General features: G+C 47.7%; 1 protein-coding gene across 1 annotated transcript; it reads left to right on the top strand.

Moving 5' to 3' along the window:
* Window positions 1-4,743: 4,743 nt before the first annotated feature.
* On the top strand, window positions 4,744-20,779 carry LOC145337242 (zinc-binding protein A33-like). Its single transcript, XM_080182031.1, has 6 exons — window positions 4,744-4,963; window positions 5,051-5,114; window positions 12,330-12,393; window positions 14,887-15,120; window positions 18,839-18,923; window positions 19,925-20,779. The coding sequence occupies exons 1-6, from the start codon at window positions 4,744-4,746 to the stop codon at window positions 20,485-20,487; spliced, it is 1,230 nt and encodes a 409-aa protein (XP_080038157.1). The 3' UTR covers window positions 20,488-20,779.
* Window positions 20,780-23,021: the final 2,242 nt, after the last annotated feature.

The following is a 23,021-nucleotide window of genomic DNA, read 5'->3' on the forward strand; positions in this document are numbered from 1 at the left end:
AGGAAAGTTCATCTTCCTTCTCGACAGACTGATCACCTTGTTCTGTGCTCTGAGTAAAATGGTGATCAACGTTCAGTGAAATACTTTCACTTTCATTTCCTGACTTCAGCAGTAATATTATTATAAACCACACCCAGAAAAGGGTGTGGAAAATACGTAACAGAAATCAGATAAACCCAAGTTAGTCACGAATTGTGTTCGGGAATCTGCCACCCTGACAGCCCGGCTCTTGTAAAAATGTAGATTTTTATTACCATAATTGTCGATCTCATGTAAAAGTCAGCCTACAACATCGAGCCAAAAAATTCAAACTCTATTTCTACTTGATGACACAGGCTGACTCTCTCACCCGCTGACCCCCCTCACTTGCTGACCCCCCTCACCCGCTGACCCCCCTCACTCACTGACCCCCCTCACTCACTGACCCCCCTCACTCACTGACCCCCCTCACCCGCTGACCCCCCTCACTTGCTGACCCCCCTCACTCACTGACCCCCCTCACTCGCTGACCCCCCTCACCCGCTGACCCCCCTCACTCGCTGACCCCCCTCACTCACTGACCCCCCTCACCCGCTGACCCCCCTCACTCGCTGACCCCCCTCATTCACTGACTCTCTCACTCACTGACTCTCCCTCACTCACTGACTCTCTCATTTGCTGACTCTCGCCCTCTCACAATCCTTGCACTCACTGCTTCCCTATCCTGACGCTCCCAATCATGGCTTCCTTTCCAAACCCCTCCACTCTGAGCGAGGGCTAAGTGGAAGATGGGCAATAGGGAGTAAATGGGTGAAAGGAAAACAAGCTGGAGAGTCAGGCAGGGAAGCAGCGACTGGGACAGAATCTCAGGGAACGGAACAGGCTGCTCCAAAATGGCACCAATCAGGTCACCCAGGCTCCGTCACCCCGGCCCATAAACCACGGGAAAATGAAAGACTGAAAGGGCATTTTCATACCCTGTTAGTGCATGGTTTTTAACCCCTTAAAGATATTACTCAGACACCTGCCCCAGAGAGAAAACCACACTGTTCAGGGCTCTTTATTCCAAAATGGGAGAACGGAGTTTGAACATTTTGTGACTTGGGCTGCCCACCTCAGGAATGAAAATCAGGCCTAAAGGCCCCAGTGGTTTGCAGAGTGGATCCAAATCACTAAACTGACCCGAATCTGATCAGAAATTGTAATTCTCACTCAGTGCTCTACTGTCCAATTAATTAATGTTCCCCAGGCCTCCCCATTCAACTTTTTAATTTGATTTGATTTATTATTGTCACCTGTGTTAGCATACAGTGAAAAGTGTTGTTTCTTGTGTGCTATACAGACAAAGCATACTGTTGATAGAGAAGGAAATGAGAGAGTGCAGAATGTAGTGTTACAGTCACAGCTAGGATGTAGAGAAAGATCAACTTAATGTGAGGTAGGTCCATTCAAAAGTCGGCAAGGAAGAAGCTGTTCTTGAGTCGGTTGGTACGTGACCTCAGACTTTTGTATCTTTTCCCCGACGGAAGAAGGTGGAAGAGAGAATGTCCACAGTGCGTGGAGTCCTTAGTTATGCTGGCTGCTTTGCCAAGGCAGCGGGAAGTGTAGACAGAGGCAATGGATGGGAGGCTGGTTTGCGTGACAGTTTGGGCTACATTCACGATCTTGTGTAGATCCTTGCGATCTTGGGCAGAGCAGGAGCCATACCAAGCTGTGATACAACCAGAAAGAATGCTTTCTATGGTGCATCTGTAAAAGTTGGTGAGAGTCGTAGCTGACACGTCAAATTTCCTTGATCTTCTGAGAAAGTAGAGGTGTGGGTGAGCTTTCTTAGCTATAGTTTTGGCATGGGGAGACCAGATGAGGAGATGCTGACATTGGACTGGGGTAAACACAGTAAGAAGTCTGACAACACCAGATTTAAGTCCAACCAATTTATTTGATAGAGGGACTATCAAATAAATTAGTTGGACTTAAACCTGGTGTTGTCAGACTTCTTACTATGGGGAGACCAGGACAGGTTGTTGGTGATCTGGACACCTAAAAACTTGAAGCTCTCGATCCTTTCTACTTCGTCCCTGTTGATGTAGACAGGGGCATGTTTTCCTTTACGCTTCCTGAAGTCGATGACAATCTCCTTCATTTTGTTAACTTTGAGGGAGAGATTATTGTTGCCACACCAGTTCACTAGATTCTCTTATTCCTGTACTCTGTCACGTCATTGTTTGAGATCCGACCAACTATGGTGGTGCTGTCAGCAAACTTGATAATTGAATTGGGGGGGAATTTGGCTGCATAGTCATAGGTGTATAAGGAGTATAGTCGGGGGCTGAGAACACAGCCTTGTGGGGCACCGGTGTTAAGGATAATCATGGAGGAAGTGATATTGCCTGTCCTTACTGATTGTGGTCTGTGAGTTCGGAAGTTCAGGATCCAGTCGCAGAGGGAGGTGCCGAGGCCCAGGCCATGGAGTTTGGAGATGAGTTTCATGGGAATCAGTGTTGAAGGCTGAACTGTAGTCGATAAATAGGAGTCTGACATAGGTGTCCTTGTTATCTAGGTGTTCCAGGGTTGAGTGCAGGGCCAGGGAAATGGTGTCTGCCGTGGGCCTGTTGCAGCGGTGGGCAAACTGTAGTCGATCCAGGTAGTCTGGAAGGCTGGAATTGATTCGTGCCATGGCTATGGTTGGCTTCATGACACAAGTTTAGTGCAATCACCAGCAATACCTGACTGTGGGGAGGGACTGGAGTCACTTGTGATCCTCTATCCCTTAGCAGCCCGATGAGGAACATATCCAGCCTGTGCAGCTCAATTCAATTCATGTCGTTGCTCATTTCCCCGTGGTCTTTCTGTCAAAGTGGACGGACTTGACAAGCAGTGTCAGCTCCGACCATCAGGCAAGGGCCATCTGCCATTATCACAGTGACCCAAGCTGTCAGCTAGGAACTCCCAGAATTCCCCGAGAGGATGAGGGGCGACTCAATGGGAGACTCGAGGGTATTTACCACCTCATTGGCAATGGACTCTAAATCCCCGCTTCCTCCACTGAGGATCCCCCCCTCCTCTGGGTTGACACAGTGATTTTCCATCAATAACTACCTCCCCCCCATCATCACCTCGTGTGTGGGGCCTTCCCCACCTCCCCTCCCAGTGACCCAGTGTGTGGGGCCTTCCCCTCCCCCACCCAGTGACCCAGTGTGTGACACCTTCCCCTCCCCCACCCAGTGACCCAGTGTGTGGGGCCATCCCCTCCCCCACCCAGTGACCCAGTGTGTGGGACCTTCCCCGCCTCCCCTCCCAGTGACCCAGTGTGTGGGGCCATCCCCTCCCCCATCCAGTGACCCAGTGTGTGGGGCCTTCCCCTCCCCCACCCAGTGACCCAGTGTGTGGCACCTTCCCCTCCCCCACCCAGTGACCCAGTGTGTGGGGCCTTCCCCGCCTCCCCTCCCAGTGACCCCGTGTGTGGGGCCATCCCCTCCCCCTCCCAGTGACCCAGTGTGTGGGGCCATCCCCTCTCTCACCCAGTGACCCAGTGTGTGGGGCCTTCCCCTCCCCCACCCAGTGACCCAGTGTGTGGGGCCTTCCCCTCCCCCACCCAGTGACCCAGTGTGTGGGGCCTTCCCCTCCCTCACCCAGTGACCAGTATGCCCCCCTGCCCCACTCAGTGTCCAATGTGTAGAGCCCTTCCCTCTCCCACCCCACCCCACTTGTCAAACTAGTTTAACAGAGAGTCAATCCAGAGGGTTTAAACTAGTTTGGCAAGGGTGTGGGACCCAAAGCAGTCGGGAGACTGAAGGTTCAGGGCAGCACAGAAGTTAAAGAGAGCACATTAAACAGCCAAGGCAGTGTCAGTAATCCTAGTACCAGACAGATCAGGCAAAAGCAAGACAGAGAGCAGGGGAAGTCCAGATTGAATCTGCAAGAGGCCTGACTGGCTCGGCAGATGTCGTAAAAAGTCTGACAACACCAGGTTCAAGTCCAACCGGTTTATTAGATAATAAACTCACTAGCTTTCGAGGGGTTTCCCTCTTCTTCAGGTGAATGGAGAACTCTCAAATAAACCAGTTGGACTTAAACCTGGTGTTGTCAGACTTTTTACTGTGTTTACCCCAGTCCAACGCCGGCACATCCACATCATCGGCAGATGTACTCAGGGCATGGATGGGTACATGGGACAGATATTATAGCTATTACTGAAACATGGCTAAGGGAGGGATAGGACTGGCAGCTCAATGTTCCAGGGTACAGATGCTATCGGAAAGATAGAACAGAGGAGGGGGAGTTGCCTGTTTGATAAGGGAAATTATCACAGAGAGGGAATATATCCGAGGGTTCACCCATTGAGTCTATATGGGTAGAACTGAGAAATAAGAAGGGGAAAATCATTTTGATAGGGTTTTACTATCGTCCCCCTAAATATCTTTAAGGGGTTAAAATCCATGCTTCAACTTGGGTGTGAAAATGCCCTTTGAATCTTCCATTTTCCCGTGGTTTATGGGCCGGGGTGACGGAGCCTGGGTGACCTGATTGGTGCCATTTTGGAGCAGCCTGTTCCGTTCCCTGAGATTCTGTCCCAGTCGCTGCTTCCCTGCCTGACTCTCCAGCTTGTTTTCCTTTCACCCATTTACTCCCTATTGCCCATCTTCCACTTAGCCCTCGCTCAGAATGGAGGGGTTTGGAAAGGAAGCCATGATTGGGAGGGTTAGGATCAACATTGATCACCATTTTACTCAGAGCACAGAACAAGGTGATCAGTCTGTTGAGATGGAAACTGATCTTTCCTGTGTTGTTTGCCACGATCTGTATAAAGATTCTGTTTTAATGGACTGTGATCGCAGCTTCTGTCGATCGTGTATAACCCAGTACTGGGAGAAAGCTAACACAACCTTTTGTCCCATCTGTAGAAAGCAGGTTTCCTCCAGAGATCTGAGACCCGACTGCATGCTCGCTAACATTGTTGAAACATTTGTAAAAAGTGATAAAGGTGATAAAATGCAGCTGGAATGAAACCGTCACAAAGCGAAACTGAGATTATTAAAACTGACAATCAGCCCATCTGTGTCATTGTCAGATTTCAAAAAAATCATCAAAACCACGAGATGCTGCCAGTGGGAGAAGCTGCTGAAGAGTTTAAGGTCAGGATATCCTGTGTAAAATAAAACACAGAAACAGATAACAGAATCCTCAACAGGGAACAGTCATAGATTTGGGTTTCAGTGTCTCTCAATATTTATTATTTAATCACGCAGTCTTTAGATGAACTGTCATTGGTATTGCTGCTTCAGAAACCTGAAACAGCTTCACTTTAGTCTAAAGACGACATTAATAGAAGTTGATCAACAACAACTTGTGTTACACTGTTAATATAATAAAACATCCTGGGGCCCTTCCTGAGATATAAAGTAAAATTAGACACCAAATCACATAAGGAGATATTAGGACAGATGGTCAAAAGCTTCGTCAAAGGCACTGGCCCCCTGTCCTGACAATCTGGGGGCCTCAATGTCTTCCAATGATTCTGACGAGGCCATCACATCTTGTCCCTCATCTACTGCAAGTCTTTGAAGACAAGTGAGCCCAGATGATTGCGTCCCGGGTTCACTGTTATTAAAATCAGAGTGCAAACCCATTTTTTCACCTCTATCATGATCTAACTATATCTTAGCAGTGTGCCTCAAGGATCAGTACAGGGGCCACTGTTATCTGTCATTATATTAATGATTTGGATAAGAATATAGGATGCATGGTTAGCAGGTTTCCAGATGACACCAAGATTGGTGGCATAGTGGACAGTGAAGGAAGTTATCTCAGATTACAAGAGATCTTGATCAATTGGGCCAATGGGCTGAGGAATGGCAGGTGGAGTTTAATTTAGATAAATGCAAGGTGATGCATTTTGGTAGATCGAATTAATGATAGGGCGTTGGGGAGAATTACAGAGTTCTAGGAGTACATGTTTGTAGCTCCTTGAAAGTGGAGTCACAGGTGGACAGAGTGCTGAGGAAGGCATTCGGCATGCTTAGTTTCATTGGTCAGAATATTGAATACAGGAGTTGGGACGTCTTGTTGAAGTTGTACAAGACATTGGTAAGGACACATTTGGAATACTGTGTAAGTTCTGGTCAGCCTATTATGGAAAGGATATTATTAAACGGGGAGAGTGCAGAAAAGATTTACTAGGATGCTACCAGGACTTGATGGTTTGAGTTATAAGGAGAGGCTGAATAGATTGGGATTTTTTTCTCTGGAGCATAGGAGGCTTAGAGGTGATCTTATAGAGGTCTATAAAATAATGAGGGGCACAGGACAGCTAGATATTCAATATCTTTTCCCTAAGATAGGGGAGTCTAAAATTAACGGGCATAGGCTTAAGACGAGAGGGGAGAGATACAAAAGTATCCAGAGGGGCAATTTGTTCACACAAGGGTGGTGAGTGTCTGGAACAAGCTGTCAGAGATAGTAGTAGAGACAGATACAGTTTTGTCTTTTAAAAAGCATTTAGACAGTTACGTGGGTAAGATGGGTATAGAGCGATGCGGGCAATTGGGAGTAGCTTCGGGGTTTAAAAAAAAGGATGGCATGGACAGATTGGGCTGAAGGGCCTGTTTCCATGTTATAAACCTCAATGACTCTATGATTCTATTACCAGCTTGCCATGCTGATTGACCGGCATGATGAGCTGGTAAATTTGACCCCTGTATATCAGAAGCTTCTAACCTATGCAAGTGTAGCTGTTTTGAGAACTCAGCCAACAGCAGGAATAGCTGTCTTCGCTCTTGTCTGTAATGAAAGCCTGCCCTGAAAAACTGGTTGTTTTGTTCTATTTCAGAAGCAACCAAAAGTCGATATAACAGCCTGGTGGAGTAACTATTGCTGAATTATTTTATAGTTTTAAATCTCTATAAGATGCTGTGGAGGTTTGGGGAGAAATAGCTCTGAAGATAGTGAAATGTATAATCGGGGAATGTATAATAGGGGACAAAGAAATGGCCGAATACAAACTTTCATTCTGTCCTCACAAAGGATACAAATCAGATATCAGAAATGTTGGAGAATGCAAGATTTAGTGAAATTGAAGAACTGAGGGAGATCAATATTAATAGAGAAATGGTGCTGGGAAAATTGATGGGATTGAAGGCGGATAAATCCCCAGGGCCTAATAATCTACATCCCAGTGTTTTAAGGAAGTGGCTCTAGAAATAGTGGATGCATTGGTGGTTATCTTCCAGGATTATATCGACTCTGGAACAGTCCCTGCAGATTGGAGGGTAGCTAATGTCACTCCAATATTCAAAAAGGGAGGCAGAGAGGGAACAGGGACTTTTAGACCAATAAGCTTGACATTGTTGGTGCGGAAAATTCTTGAATCCATTATCAAGGACTTTATAGCAGAGTATTTAGAAAGCAGTGGCAACAGCTGTAATCACGGAGTCAGCATGGATTTATGGAGGGGAAATCATGCTTGACAAATCTGTTGGAATTCTTTGAAGATGTAACCAGTAGAGTTGACAAGAGGGAGTCAGTCGATGTAGTATATTTGGACTTTCAGAAACGGTTTGACAAAGTGCTGCATAAGAGATTATCATGCAAGATTAAAGCACATGGGACTGGGGGAAGTGTAGTGAGCTGGATGGAAACCCGGTTAGCAGAGAGGAAACAAAGAGTAGGAATTAATGTGTGCTTTTCAAATTGACAGGCAGTAACTAATGGGATGCCACAGGGATCGGTGCTGGGACCCCAGCTATTCACAATATATATTAATGATTTGGCTGAAGGAACAAAATGTAACACCTCAAATTTTGCAGATGATACCAAGTTGGATGGGAGGGTGAACTGTGACGAGAATGTGGAGATCCTTCAGAATGACCTGAATAAGTTGGGTGAGTGGACTAATCAATGGCAGATGCAGTATAATTTGGATAAGTGTGAGGTTGTTCACTTCAGAAGCAAAAACAAGAAGGCAGATTACTACCTGAACGGCTGTAAATTGGGAGAGGGGAGTGTGCAGCAGGTCCTGGGTGTCCTTGTGCACCAGTCACTGAAGGTGAACATGCAGGAGCAGCAAGCAGTAAAGAAGGCAAATGGTATGTTCGTCTTCATTGTGAGAGGTTTCGAGTACAGGAGCAGGGATGTGTTGTTGCAATTATACAGGGCCTTGGTGAGGCTACGCCTAGAGTATCGTGTGCAGCTTTGGTCTCCTTTTCTGAGGAAGGATGTTCTTGCTCTCGAGGGAGAGCAGCAAAGGTTTACCAAGCTGATTCCGGGGATGGCAGGACTGATGTATGAGGAGAGATTGACTAGGTTAGGATTGTTTTCACTGGAATTCAGACAAATGAGGGAGGAATCTTATAGAGATTTATAAAATTCTAACAGGACTAGAACAGGGTATCTCCAGGGTGGATATTCCCAATGGTGGGGGAGAGCAGAACCAGGGGTTCACAGTCTGAGGATTCAGGGGAGATTCAGGAAGTGAGGAGACATTTCTTCTCCAAAGAGTGGTGAGCCTGTGGAATTCATTACCACAGGAAGTAGTTGATGCCAAAACATTGAATGTGTTCAAAAGGTGGCTGGATATAACACTTAGGGCGAATGGGATCAAAGGTTATGGGGAGAAAGCAGGATTAGGCTATTGAGTTGGATGATCAGCCATGATCTTAATGAATGGTGGAGCAGGCTCGAAGGGCCAAATGGCCTCTTCCTGCTCCTGTCTTCGATGTAAAGGGTAAAGTTCATGATACAGTATTTAGCCATTGTTTTAGTTCAGTGTACTTCTAGTTGACTTTATTGATTTTTATTTGATTGTTTAATAAACATTTAAAATCATCACAAAAAACCGGGACATCATTCTCTTTCCTCACATTATGTAAAGTTGCAAAAATTCATTTTGAGGATTTGTTCTAAATTTCTCTTCTGGGATTTGGAATAAACCTCCATTTACTATCAGCTGTGCTCTCAACAGCGGAGATGTTTTAGAAGATTGTGAGGGATTTGAAACAAGGATGAGAATGTTAAAATCAAGGTATTGTTTGGTCAGGAGCCAATGTCGCTCAGTGAGCACAGAGGTGATGGGAGAATGGGACTGGCTGTAAGTGAGGAGAGGGACAGCAGAGTTTTGGATAACTTGTAGTTTACAAAGGGTCGAATGTGGGAGAACAGCCAGAGTTCTCCAATCTCATCTGTAGCTGAGATTCTCCAGTCCTGCTGCTATGACTGGAGATTTGGCAGAGCGCCAAACTGTCCATTCTTACTGGCAGCGGTGGCACCGTGTACAACATTGGAGAATTCGAGCCAATAACTGTGTGGGGTTTGCATATTCTCCCTGTGCCTGTGTGGATTTCCTCCAAGTGATCCGGTTTCTTTTCACAGTCCAAAGATATGCACCAAAAGTGGATTGGCCATGTTAAATTGCGCTTTTGTGTCCAAAGATCTGTAAATTCTGTGCATTAGCCATGGTAAATGTGAATATTATGGGGATAGGGCAGGTATTGTAGAGTCATAGAATCATACAGTGTAGAAAAGCCTCTTCGGCCCATCGAGCCTGCACCAACAATAACTACCAATAATGCCTTGCTAATCCCATTTTCCTGAACTTGTCCCATACCCTTGACTGTTATGATATTCCAAGTGTCTATCCAAATATTTCTTAAAGGTTGTAATGTTTCCAGTCTCCACTACCTTCCCAGGTAGTGTGTTCCAGATTCCCACCACCTTTTGAGTGAAAAAGATTTTTCTCAAATCCCCCTGAATCTCCTGCCCTTTACCTTGTGCCCCCTCGTAATTGCCCCCTCAACCAAGGGGAGTAGCTGTTCCCTACTCTGTCCAGAGCCCTCATAATCTTAGACACCACAATCATGTCCCCCTTAACCTTCTCTGTTCTAAAGAAAATAATCCAAGCCCATCTGATCTCTATAGCTCAAATGCTCCATCCCAGGCAGCATCCTGGTGAATCTTCTCTGTGCCCCCTTAGTGCTGTCACGTCCTTCCTATAGTGAGGTGACTCGGGTGGGTCTGGGTAAGATTCGCTTTCGGAGAGTTGGTGCAAACCTAATGGGGCAAATGGTCTCCTTTTGCACTGCACGGATTCTCTGGATTTGATGGAATGCTCTGTGAATTTGGCAGCGTGCCATCCGCTCGTGGAAATGGTGGATTTTCACAATATATGTTAAGGCACTTTGGAAAAAAAAAATTCTCCAGTGGAGTCACACCACATCCATGGATGGCGGCCTCTGATTCATGCTAAGCACATTACTCATGGGGAGCTCCATTTAAATCCAATCCAGCATTCACCAACCACTTCCTCTGGGTCCATGGATACTCATGGCTGCAAAGACGTCTGCCTCCAGGTTCTCAGAAGCCTCCCTCACCAGACTGCTGGATGCAGTGAAGGGGCAGCATGACATCCTTTACCCTCATACAGGGAGGCTCGGCACTAGGGTTCAATCACTGCCAGCTCAAGGGAGAACCCCACTCGCTTTCCCCGCACACATCTACATTTCCCATGCAGATCATCTGCTCATCACCTTTCATGTCCTGGCATGCTCCTGCTTACTCTCTCTATATCTGGTTTCAGGCAGGACAAGTTGGCTCACAACAATAGCTACAGATTTCAGATGGGTGGAGGGATGCCTGGGTTGAAATCCCTCTCTGAAATCAAGACGAGAAATTGTGCAGAGTATTTCTCAAGATGGGCACAGTAAGACGTCGCACAGCACCAGGTGAAAGTCCAACAGGTCTATTTGGTAGCAGGAGGTTTTGGAGCGCTGTCCCTTCAGCAGGTGAGTCCACCTGATGAAGGGGCAGCGCTCTGAAAGCTGGTGCTACCAAATAAACTTGTTGGACTTTCACCTGGTGTTGTGAGACTTCTTACTGTGTCCACCCCAATCCAACACTGGATTGTCCACATCATCTCTCAAGATGATATACATCTCCCATTATGTCCCATTGCCTCCACTGTGCAAATTAAATAGGAAGAAAATAAAATAAGACCTATATTAGTCTGGGATCTCTCAAAATTTTAATTTTGATTAAAATTGTAATTTTAATAGAATGATATTCCATTTTTTGGGTGTTTATTTCTGAAAATTATACAAATTAACTGATGTTTTTGTTCAGGAGGAACTATGAACCTCATTGAACCCAGTCCAGGATAAGAAGAAGGAACGTAAGATTGTAAAAAAGTGATTACGAGAAAACATTAACCACATTCGGGTTCTTCTGATCTTATTTTGTTCTACATTCTGTACACGCTGTAGAATTGTATTGTACAGAATTCTGGTCTCATATTATTGGTATAAAGTGAGAGTGGAGATGGATAACAAAATAATCACAAGGTTGACTCCAGAACTAAGGTTAAAATAGGAAAGATTGAACCGGCTGTGGCTCTTTTCTCTGGAAAAGAGAAGTTTGAGGGGGTGACCTGATAGGGGTCTTTCAGATGAAGAAAGGATTTGATAGTCCAGACATTGGGCAGAATTTTATGTTCGGAGGTTTGGGTGCGTGTCCAACTCAGCCCAGGATAAGTTTCATCAAATGACACTGAATGTGCTTCATAGAGCTTGATCGCGCACACGGTAATCGGATGTGGCTCGCTGACAATTAAAGGGCCAATTAATGCCATGAACAAGCCAATGCGCTGTGATTTTACACAGCCAGTGCAATTTTCAGCTCCTCGCATGGGTAAAACAAGTGGGTGCTGGTCACAATTTTCATATTTCCCTTCATCCAAGTGTGAGATAAAAGGCCCCAGGATCAGCAACATTTTCTCTGCTCATCGCTGTGAGTAGAGTTCACCCTGAGTTTCTCAGGAATTCTTCAGCTTTTCCAGCTTGCCTTTCAACATTTCAGGACTGTATCGTCCCTTGGAGATTTTCCTGAGGATTAAAGCACAGCAATTCCTCATTTGCAAGGCATTGGTCCTTTGTATCTGATCTAATAGGAGAAATGTATTCACCTGGTCCGATCTCCTCTGAAGAGGAACAGAGGGAGAGGAGGCAAGGTAAGGATTCCAGCCAGAGACTATTAAGAGGCATGAGCTTAGTTGGTGCTGGGCCAGCAGGGAGACCAAGGCGGGAGGGAATGCCACAGACACCATTACTCATTGGTTAGAGTATACAGGCAGAGCACTAACCTGCTGATGATGTTTGAGGTCCAGTTCTGCAAGAGGCTACAGGGACACAGTGACAGCAAAATGCGAGCTGATAGCTCCCAAATTCGCCTCCAACTGCATTGGGGATGTGGAGGGAATGGACGTATCGATGCTTTAAAAGTCACAGTTGTCCGAAAACTCTCAGCCTCCAGTTCATCTCAGGGCTCAGTATTGGTCTGAGGTGTTTGTCAATTCGCTCACACAGCTGTGTCAATCTTGTGATCGATGCCATCTTCAGACAGGCATTCACCCATTACCAGACAGATGAGGTTGGCCATGCAGAGAGAGCACAAGGGTTTACAGTGATGTCTGGGATCCCTGTCATGCAAGGTGTTATAGATTCCATCAGGGCACCAACAGGAGAATCGGGAGCTTTCATCAACAGGAAAGGATACCACTCGATAATTGTGCAGATTGTCTGTGACCACAGGACACAGGTTCTCCAGAGTTATCCAGGGAATTCACACGATACATACATCTCCTGGCACTCCCAGGGCCCAAAGCTGTTTATGGCTCCTGCAAGATTGGATGGATGGCTCCTAGGTGACAGGGCTATCCGTTGAAGAGGAGGCTGATGGTTTCACTCTGTCACCCAAGAATTGAGGCAAAAAGGAGAAATATAACAGGAGTCATACATCCATAAGAGTGGTGATGGAGAGGTCCACCCACTGCTGAAGATGTGCTTCCGATACCTGGATCGATCTGTGGAATCATTGCAATATCTTCCGGAGCGTGTCTCCCTCATAGTGGGCATGGGTTACACCCTGTATAATCTAGCTCTGACAAAGGGGGCCCAGTGGAGCCTGAGGAGAATGAGACAGGACCACAGCAAGGATGACTCCACTGAAAGATCAGAGGAAAAGCCTGGGGATGTGCTGGCTGAGGATGTTGAGGCAGACGAACATTCAGGGGACAGGAACACCAATGATGTTGTGATCCAACGAGGCACCCAAGGCATCTGTGCTCAAAGTTAAAGTTTATATTTTAAAATTTATTTCAAGTCACAAGTAGGCATACATTCACGCTGTAATGAGGTTATCTTGCAACAATCATTAAATGAAACCCAACCCAGATGCCAGCATCACACAACAGCACACAACTTGTGTACCATCTGACCACTATTTAAAACATCCAATCAATCCAGCCCATTAAAGCAATGTTTATGTTACTTCACGTGAACGGAAAAACAACAGACTAATTTTCCACATCTGGGAATTTTCCACATGTTGAACACCCTTAGAGGAGGCACAGAGACAACAGGCAGCTCATTCACCAGAATCGATGCACTGGTCACGCTCGAACAGCTGCGATGGGCAGGCCATCTTCACTTTCTGATAAGAAGGGCCTGTAATGTTTCCCATATCTGTGGCACACACATCTGGGGGCCTGCAGTCTTACCATCATCCCAGACCCTCGTCTCACTAGCTGGCCGATGGAAATCCAACTCCAGAGCGTCACCTCCGCTCCGAGTGAGGACCAGCAGATTGGGGATTCCCCCACCGGCTCAGCGACACTCTGCAACTTTGTGACTTGTTTTCCCCTGACTGGGAATGTTCCATCTTCCTTAAGGTCCATTCACAATTCCCCTCCCTCACAGGGGGAGCCATTTCACTGTGGCACACCTCTCCCTCCAATTTATTGTGGCCTATTGTGCTGACAGTGCAGCCTTGGCAGGGCAGGCTTCAGTGCCAGTTGGCATACATTCAGGGTGCCCAGGGGAATGACCAGCCGACTGTACCTCTCTGCACAGGTCCCGCCATCGCTACACTTTTCCTTGCGATCACAGGAGACCAATGAACCTTTTGCAGCACCAAAGCCAGACATGTTGCACAATGTCATGCCCGCTGACCTGGACGGCAACCTCCAACCAGGCCTCCTTAGTCAGGTGGAGTGGCCTTCTCTTGCCATCCCTGGGCATCAGAACATGTCACCTGGCACTGATCTGTATTAGGCACTCATTGGTGAAAGGGGGGTGGCAGAGAGTTCACCTTACTTGATCACCTGCCTCCCATGTACTCCTGATGAGGGACAAAGACTGTATACAAGACTGCTTATAATTATTCAATAAACCTCACTCAGCATCCCCCACAACTCCTGGCAGCCTTCAGGGAGGTGCCTTCTCAGAATTTAAATCCCCCGCCAGGTCCTCATTGGGCCCAGATGTTTGATGCATTCACACTCCTTGCAGCATTAGCCCAACCAGTAGACGTGTTACATACTGGACTGGCCCTAATTGGCCCCCCTGTGTAATATCGCATTCATAGTATGATCTCTGGCTGAAGCAGGTTTCACATCTGCTCCCATCCGTACTGACTTGGGCATTGCCCTGAGGGTAAAATTCAGGTAAAATACGGAAGATGTTTCTACTTGAGGACTTTAAATCCAAGATAGTCCCAACTATGTCAAACTGAGAATCAGCAATAAAAATAGAAAATACTGGATAAATTCCAGCAGGTCTGGCAGTATCTGTAGAGAGAGAAACAGATTTGCGAGTCCATATGACTCTTCTTTGGAAATCAGCAACTCAATCACCTCTTAGAGTTCCCTCTCCTGCATAAATTATCACTGAGTAATTTATCAACTACAAATTCTAATTAACGAGATGTCACTGTGTTAGAAAATAATGTTCAGATACACATCCCCAAATCATCAGGACTGGGAATAAACTGGATTGGGATTTTTCTCTATAATATTATGTGAGCAGAACTGTTCAGGCAAAACAACCTCTTAAAAATCCTCAATCTCACTGATGTTTTCCAAAGGACCAAAGTGTAAAGACAGAGAAACAGATTAAAGCTGAATTTGAAAAACTTCACCAGTTTCTCCATGAGGAAGAGAGGATTGTGTTGGAAGATCTGAAACTGGAGAAAGAGGAAAAGAGTCAGGGGATGAAGGAGAGGATTGAGAAGATAAAGGAGGAAATTTCATCACTTTCAGTCACTGTTCAGAATATTGAACAAGAGCTGAGTGAACAGGGCAACATCAAGTTTTTAACGGTAACTGTTTCTTTATGTTTCTCTGCTTCACCGTCTTGAAGAATGAGCAGGTTGTGTCATCAAAATCTAGAATATAAAACTCACTGACCAAAATTACCCCAATCACCTGTGACATTTGGATTTCTCTGTCTCACACTAAGATCACTAACGGCTGTCTTTAACATGGAAATAACTAAATCTGGAGCTTGTTTAGTGTAATATTATAGAGGGATAGTTTCATCAGATTAAACAATTTGTGAGAAATGATTGGGAGGCTGGTTTGCGTGATGGATTGGGCTACATTCAGAGCACCCTCCGTGCTCTCATCCCACGTACTCCCTGCGTTGGAGATCTCTGCTGCCTCTCAAAGATACACAAGGCAAACACTCCCGGCCATCCCATTGTATTGGGTAATGGGACTCTGTGTGAGAGCCTCTCCGGCTACGTCGAGGGCATCCTGTATTGTACAAAGAACCCCCAGCTTTTGTCGCGACACTACGGACTTCCTGCAGAAACTCAGCACATATGGAGCAGTTGAACCAGGACCAGTCCTCGTCACAATTGATGTCTCGGTGCTCTATCCCAGCATCCCCCACGACGCTGTTCCTTCGTCAGGTGAGTGGGGAGTTCTGATCAGAAACAGGCATATAAAGGAACACACAGTTTACAGAATACTGATTAGAATGAGAATCTTTGCAGCTAATCTGCTATTCAAGTCTTAAAGGTGCAGACAATGTGAGTGAAGGTAGCATTAAGCATAGGTTAAAGAGATGTGTATTGTCTCCAGACAGGACAGTAAGTGAGATGTTGCAACTTCAGGCAAGTCGTTGGGGTTACAGATAGTGTGACATGAACCCAAGATCTCGGTTGAGGCCGTCCTCATGTGTGCAGAACTTGGCTATCAGTCTTTGCTCAGCGACTCTGCGCTGTCGTGTGTCACGAAGGTCGCCTTGGAGAACGCTTACCCGAAGATCAGAGGCCGAATGCCCGTGACTGCTGAAGTGTTCGCCAACAGGAAGGGAACAATCTTGCCTGGTGATTGTTGAGCAGTGTTCATTCATTCATTGTCATAGCATCTGCATGGTCTCCCCAATGTACCATGCTTCAGGACATCCTTTCCTGCAGCGTATTAGGTCGACAACTTTGGCCGAGTTGCAAGAGTATGTGCCGTGTACCTGGTGGATGATGTTCTCACATGAAATTATGTCATCCATGTCGATGATCCGGCATGTCTTGTCGAGGTTGCTGTGACAGGGTTGTGTGGTATTGTGGCCACTGTTCTCCTGAAGGCTGAGTAGTTTGCTGTGAACAATGGTCTGTTTGAGGTTGTGCGGTTGTTTGAAGGCAAGAAGTGGAGGTGTGGGGATGGCTCTGGCGAGATGCTCGTCTTCATCAATGATATGTTGAAGACTCCGGAGCAGATGTCTTGGCTTCTCCGCTCCGGGGAAGTACCGGACGTCAAAGGGCACTCTGTCCACCATGTCCCTTGTTTGTCTTCTGAGGAGGTTGGTGCGGATTTTTGCTGTGGTGCGTTGGAACTGTCAATCGATGAGTCGAGCACCATATCCTGTTCTTATGAAGGCATCTTTTAGTGTCTGGAGGTGTCTGTTGCGATCCTCCGCGTCTGAGCAGATCCTGTGTATACAGAGGGCTTGTCCATAGGGGATGGCTTCTTTAACATGTTTAGGGTGGAAGCTGCAGAAGTGGAACATCGTGAGGTTATCTGTGGACTTGCGGTACAGGGAGGTGCTGAGGTGACCGTCCTTGATGGAGATGCGTTTGTCCAAAATTGTAACTGATTCCGGAGAGTAGTCCATGGTGAGTCTGATGGTGGGATGGAACTTGTTGATGTCATCATATAGTTGTTTCAATGATTGTTCATCATGAGTCCAAAGGAAGAAAATGTCATCAATGTATCTAGTTTATAGCATTCGTTGAAGGTCCTGTGCGGTGAAGAAGTCTTGTTCGAGCCTGTGCATGAAGATGTTGGCATATTGAGGTGCAAATTTGGTCCCCATGGCTGTTCCGTGTGTCTGGATGAAGAACTGGTTCTTCAAGGTGAAGACATTGTGGTCCAGGATGAAGCGGATGAGTTGTAAAATTGCATCTGGAAACTGGCAGTTGTTGGCTTTGAGTACTGAGGCAGTTGCAGTAATGCCATCGTCATGGGGGATGCTGGTATAGAAACGCCGAGACATCCATTGTGACAAGGAGTACCCCTGGTTCAACTGCTCCATGTGTGCTGAGTTTCTGTAGGAAGTCCGTAGTGTCGCAACAAAAGCTGGGGGTTCTTTATACAATACAGGATGCCCTCGATGTAGCCGGAGAGGTTCTCGCACAGGGTCCCATTACCCGACACAATGGGATGGCCGGGAGTGTTTGCCTTGTGTATCTTTGGGAGGCAGCAGAGATCTCCAACGCAGGGAGTACGTGGGATGAGAGCACGGAGGGTGCTTTGAATGTAGCCCAATCCATCTCGCAAGCCAGCCTCCCATCCATTGACCCTGTCTACATTTCCCGCTGCCTCGGCAAAGCAGCCAGCATAACTCAGGGTCCTAGGCACCCCAGACATTCTCTCTTTCACCTTCTTCCATTGGAAAAATGATACAAAGTCTGAGGTCACAGACCAACCGACTCAAGAACAGCTTCTTTCCTGCTGCCATCAGACTTTTGAATCGACCTATCCTGCATTAAGTTGATCTTTCTCGAGCTATGACTGTAATACTACATCCTGCACTCTCTCCTTTCCTTCTCTAGGAACGGTATGCTTTGTCTGTATGGTGCACAAGAAACAATACTTTTCACCTTATGCTAATACATGTGAATATAATAAATCAAATCAAATCAAATCCTTGACCCCCCCTCCCCCTTTAAGGTCCCAAGATGCCAGACCAGGATGTCAGTGCCAAAGTGCCACTGTGCCAATGCACCATTGCCAAGACTTGGAGTCTGAGTGGGGGTTTAATGGAGGGTCTGAGGGAGCTGAGTGGGGGTGTGAGGGTGGAAGAGGTCTGATTTGGGATTTATGGGGGAGGGGGTTCTGTGGGGGAAGACCGAATGGGGGGGGTCACCCTCATGCCAGCACAGTGTGGGGGTGTGAGATGACCCGTTATTTCTATACTGGAAGGAGGGGGATGGTGGTGCTCCCCTGGTCAGTGGGTGGGGGTAGAGGGGGGGATATTACCATTTCATTCTTTGTGGGAAGCAGGGTCTGTCTCAAACCGTGGAGATCATGGCACTGTTTAGAATCGGCACCCCGAACTCCAAACAGCAGAGCTGGCTGGCAGGTCTCTCTGGATGGGCTTTTTATTTATTCATTCCTAGGACATGGGCGTCGCTGGCTGGCCAGCATTTATTGTCCATCCTTAGTTGCCCTTGGAGGGCAGTTGAGAGTCAACCAAATTGCTTTGGCTCTGGAGTCACATGTAGGCCGGACCAGGTAAGGACGGCAGATTTCCTTCCCCAGAGGATCACGTGGGTTGCATCATTCAGATGGGTGAATCCCACCTGACAGACGGTGTCAGCACCAGCAGGGAAGACCTCCGTTTTCCCGCAGGAGTGGCACGTAATCCCTTTTCGGGTGAATTGCGGACTGGGTGTGGGTGAAAACAGTAAAATGTTTCACTGTCCAACAGCTCACTAACAGATGTCCCTCACAGGTGGAAAATCCCTTTTCCACGTCTGCTGGGACTCTGCTCACATCGGTTCCCGATCACAAGTGACTGTTTGTTTCCTGCAGAAGGACTTCACTGAAACTGATGTCAGTGGCTGCAGCTTCCAGATAAAAGTCCTTGTCGGGGTCCACAGCTCCCAGAGCTGGGCCAGTCTGCAAGTCCATTTTCAGTTTAATGAGAGCCTTTTCACATTTGTCATCTCAGTCCCAATAACTCCCTGTTCCACTAGAGAGGCTACTGCCTTTTCCAGCTCTTTCTCCACGATCTTAGGGAAAGTGTGTTGTTTTTATAGTTGGGACTTGTGGCCTCCCTGACTTCACCCCCCAGTCAATCATGTCTGTGAACAGTGGAGACGTTTACATTTCCCACGTCCAAGTTGCTTTAATGTGGAGATGCCGGCGTTGGGCTGGGGTAAACACAGTCAGCAGTCTCACAGGTTAAAGTCCAACAGGTTTATTTGGGAGCACAAGCCACGAGCTTTCGGAGCACAAACCCTTCATCAGGTGAGTGGGAATTGTGTTCACAAACAGGACAGATACAGACACAAATTGAATTTATAAGATAATGGTTGGAATGCGAGTCTTTACAGGTCATCAAGTTTTAAAGGTACAGACAATGTGAGTGGAGAGAGGGTTAAGCTCAGGTTAAAGAGATGTGTACTGTCTCCAGACAGGACAGTAAGTGAGATTTTACAAACCCAGGCGAGTGGTGGGAGTTACAGACAGTGTGATATGAACCTAAGATCCCGGTTGAGGCCGACCACCCTCTCTCTCTCCAAACAAGGAAATGTTAATGGAGCAGTTAGAACCTGTGCGCTGGGATTATTGAAATGTGGATGATCTCTGATTAGCGCCCGGCTGCCCTGCGGCTCTCTCTCTCTCACTGTCTATTTCTACATACCACTGATTCAGTCCCGGAGTCCCGTCTCTCTCTCTGTAACGGGGTTTCCTCAGCCTCACTGCAGGGTGTGGTGTCCGGGTAAAACCTTCCCCCCGGGCAGTGTCTTCCCCTTTCCCCTGTGCGCTGTTTAAACTCTTCCCCGGGGGATGAATTTCTAATTCTGGATCATTGCTGATTTTCCCAATCACTAACCGGCTGTGAAAGTTACAGTGAGTCTGACTAACATTTTATCCGTGTCCATCTGTTCCCAGCTCCAGTCACCTTCGACCCTAATACAGCCAGTCCTTACCTTCTCCTGTCTGAGGACCTGAGCACCGTGAGACTCACCGGGAAACGGCAGCAGCTCCCCGACAATCCGGAGAGATTTGATTACTGTGTCCTGGGATCAGAGGGATTCACATCAGGAAAACATTCCTGGGAGGTGGAGGTGGGAAACAAGACTGAGTGGGATGTGGGTGTGGCCAAGGAATCCATCAATAGGAAGGAGAGAATAACCCTGGATCCAGATAACGGATTCCAGACAATGAGACTGAGAAAGGGAAATAAATACTGGGGTTGTGAGGAACGTTTAGATCTGAGTGTGAATCCGAGAAAGATTCGAGTCTGTCTGGATTATGAGGGAGGGAAGGTGTCCTTTTATAACTCGGATAACAAGTCCCATATCTACACTTTCACTGGTACATTCACTGAGAAACTCTATCCTTATTTCAGTCCATGTCTCACTGATGGGGGTAAAAACACAGAACCCCTGAAAATCTGTCCCCGGACAGTAACAATCCAGGAGGATGAGGGTTTTAACCCTTCATCCAAATAAAGACAGTTTCATGTCGGTGGGGGTGGGGGGAGGTTTGTTCCTCTGTGGAAGAGGGGTTGGGGTCCTTCGCAGATCCTGCCCCCCTCCCATTATCACACACTGTCAGCGGGGGCCGTCCATTCCTCGGGAGGGTGAGACGGATCCCTCCGGTCCGGCCTGTACCTCCCGGGGATGTGTGAGGACCCCTGCCTGAGGGAGGGCCGGAGGATCCACTCGATATAATCCAGTCACTCGTCACCAAGTCGGACACACTGGAGGCTGGGACGGGCGAGGTCGATGAGGCTGAGCCCACCCGGACACGGGCTGATATCCCCCAGGACCTGCTCAACCGGATCGAGGAATCGATTAAAAAGACCCCACACACTGGGTCACTGGGTGGGGGAGGGGAAGGCCCCACACACTGGGTCACTGGGTGGGGGAGGGGAAGGCCCCACACACTGGGTCACTGGGTGGGGGAGGGGAAGGCCCCACACACTGGGTCACTGGGTGGGGGAGGGGAAGGCCCCACACACTGGGTCACTGGGTGGGGGAGGGGAAGGCCCCACACACTGGGTCACTGGGTGGGGGAGGGGAAGGCCCCACACACTGGGTCACTGGGTGGGGGAGGGGAAGACCCCACACACTGGGTCGGGGAGGGGAAGACCCCACACACTGGGTCGGGGAGGGGAAGGCCCCACACACTGGGTCACTGGGTGGGGGAGGGGAAGACCCCACACACTGGGTCACTGGGTGGGGGAGGGGAAGGCCCCACACACTGGGTCACTGGGTGGGGGAGGGGAAGGCCCCACACACTGGGTCACTGGGTGGGGGAGGGGAAGGCCCCACACACTGGGTCACTGGGTGGGGGAGGGGAAGGCTCCACACACTGGGTCACTGGGTGGGGGTGGGGAAGGGTGTAACACCCTTCACCCCCACACTAAAGAGGAAGGGAGAGCTCTCTTCTCTCCGGATCTGTCCAGTGATGATGCTGACAGAGGTTTGTGGGAGAATCTGTTGAAGGACAGCACAGAGGGTGCTGAGTGACTGAGTGTCTAATCCAGCTCCTGTCCACGGCTCCGGAGTGTCTGATTGAGGGTAAATCCCCTCTCTGCCATTCCACTCTATCCGGAGGGGTTTCCTGTACGGGCTCTTGCACAGCTTCCACTCCCTCGATCTCATCGCCCATCCAGACACTCTGTGAGGTTCTGTCCTGTTGTCCGGAGGAGGCAGAGTCTCCCAGTGGGATGCTGTCCATGTGGGATCCTCCTTCTGTCCATCGGGGATTTGGGGTGAAGGGTGTTACACACGGCAGTCCCGTGCAATGGAGAGTGAAATCAATTCACTGATTCCCAGGCTGCCTGTAATTTCTGTAACCTGGAGGAGTCTGTGTTTAATATTTCTATCGAGTGTGAGAGATTCCAGCTCCTCTTCCATTATCTGAAGGGGCTGCTGCTCAATTTCTGGCTGCACTTCAGCCCCACTCTCCTGATCTTTGAGCAGACGGTGCTGAGGAGAGCGGGCAGAGGATCTCCTTATTGGTCTGTTCCTGGGCCTGGTAAAGGTGACCATTAACAGGTCCAGGCAGTGAGCAGTCAATGGGATCATTTGGTGTAACTGCCTGCCTCTCTTCCACAGCTACATCTGGGTGGCCCTCAAGGATGAGGTGCACACCTACCCACTGGTACACTTGAGGCCTTCCATGACCACAGAGCGGGGGTGGAGGTGGGGGTGTGGAGGGGAGGGGGGTGGAGGTGGGGATGTGGAGGGGAGGGGGGGAATGGGGGGGAGATGGAGGGGGATGTGGTGTGGAGGGGTTGTGAGGGTGGTGGGGGCAATGTGGAGGAGTGGTGATTCAGTGCAACATCAGCCTCGTAAAGTAACCGTAATTTGAATTTTAAAGTTTCAAAATTTTAAACTTTCTTAAAGTTCAAATGTTAAGTTTTGGCTCTTTGCTCCAGTGGGTTATTCCTGCCCCGTTCAAATGGGACACTTCATTGTTTAGATTTCTCAAAAGAGGAATAAATAGATACAGACTGAAACTGTCACTGTTGGGTTCGGAGGCACATACTTTTAATGTGTAATTCTGTGAATAAATGCAGATAAAAGTGTGTAAAGATTGGCTCCAGTTCTATCCTCTTTGGAGGAGAGCGACAGTGAATCCTCCACACAAGAAGCTTTGGTTGGACAGAGTCTCACCCGGAATCACTGATTGGTTCAAAGGGGATGTTTCACTTTGATATGATTTACCTCGTCTACATTTCCATTCCATTCCCAATCTTTTATCGCTGTTCTGTCTTTCTACTGTCACTGAGCCTGGGCTGATTTTAGAATAAACTCAGACAAAATGGTTTGAAATGTTAAGATTGATCGAAAACTCTGAATCTTTAATTTAAACACAATTCAAAGTTATTTCCAAATGTGGGTGCACAGTCTTAAACTGAAATTAATAAACTCAATCTGTCACATTTTACTGTGTTATAAACTCAAAGTGTCAATTTTTATTTGCTATTACCAGGCCAGGATTCTAATAAATACAAACATGAGCATTGCTGAAT

This window comes from Carcharhinus amblyrhynchos, unplaced genomic scaffold (genome assembly GCF_965287045.1).
Source record: "Carcharhinus amblyrhynchos unplaced genomic scaffold, sCarAmb.v2.hapA scaffold_45, whole genome shotgun sequence".
NCBI classification, from domain to species: domain Eukaryota; kingdom Metazoa; phylum Chordata; class Chondrichthyes; order Carcharhiniformes; family Carcharhinidae; genus Carcharhinus; species Carcharhinus amblyrhynchos.

Bases quoted from the DNA above. Each gene is read 5' to 3' on its own strand.
- LOC145337242 (XM_080182031.1), top strand. From the start codon at position 4,744: ATGGAAACTGATCTTTCCTGTGTTGTTTGCCACGATCTGTATAAAGAT. The intron at 4,964-5,050 runs GTGATAAAATGC...TGTCATTGTCAG, and splicing joins ATTTGTAAAAAGTGATAAAG to ATTTCAAAAAAATCATCAAA. The intron at 5,115-12,329 runs GTCAGGATATCC...TCGCTCACACAG, and splicing joins AAGCTGCTGAAGAGTTTAAG to CTGTGTCAATCTTGTGATCG.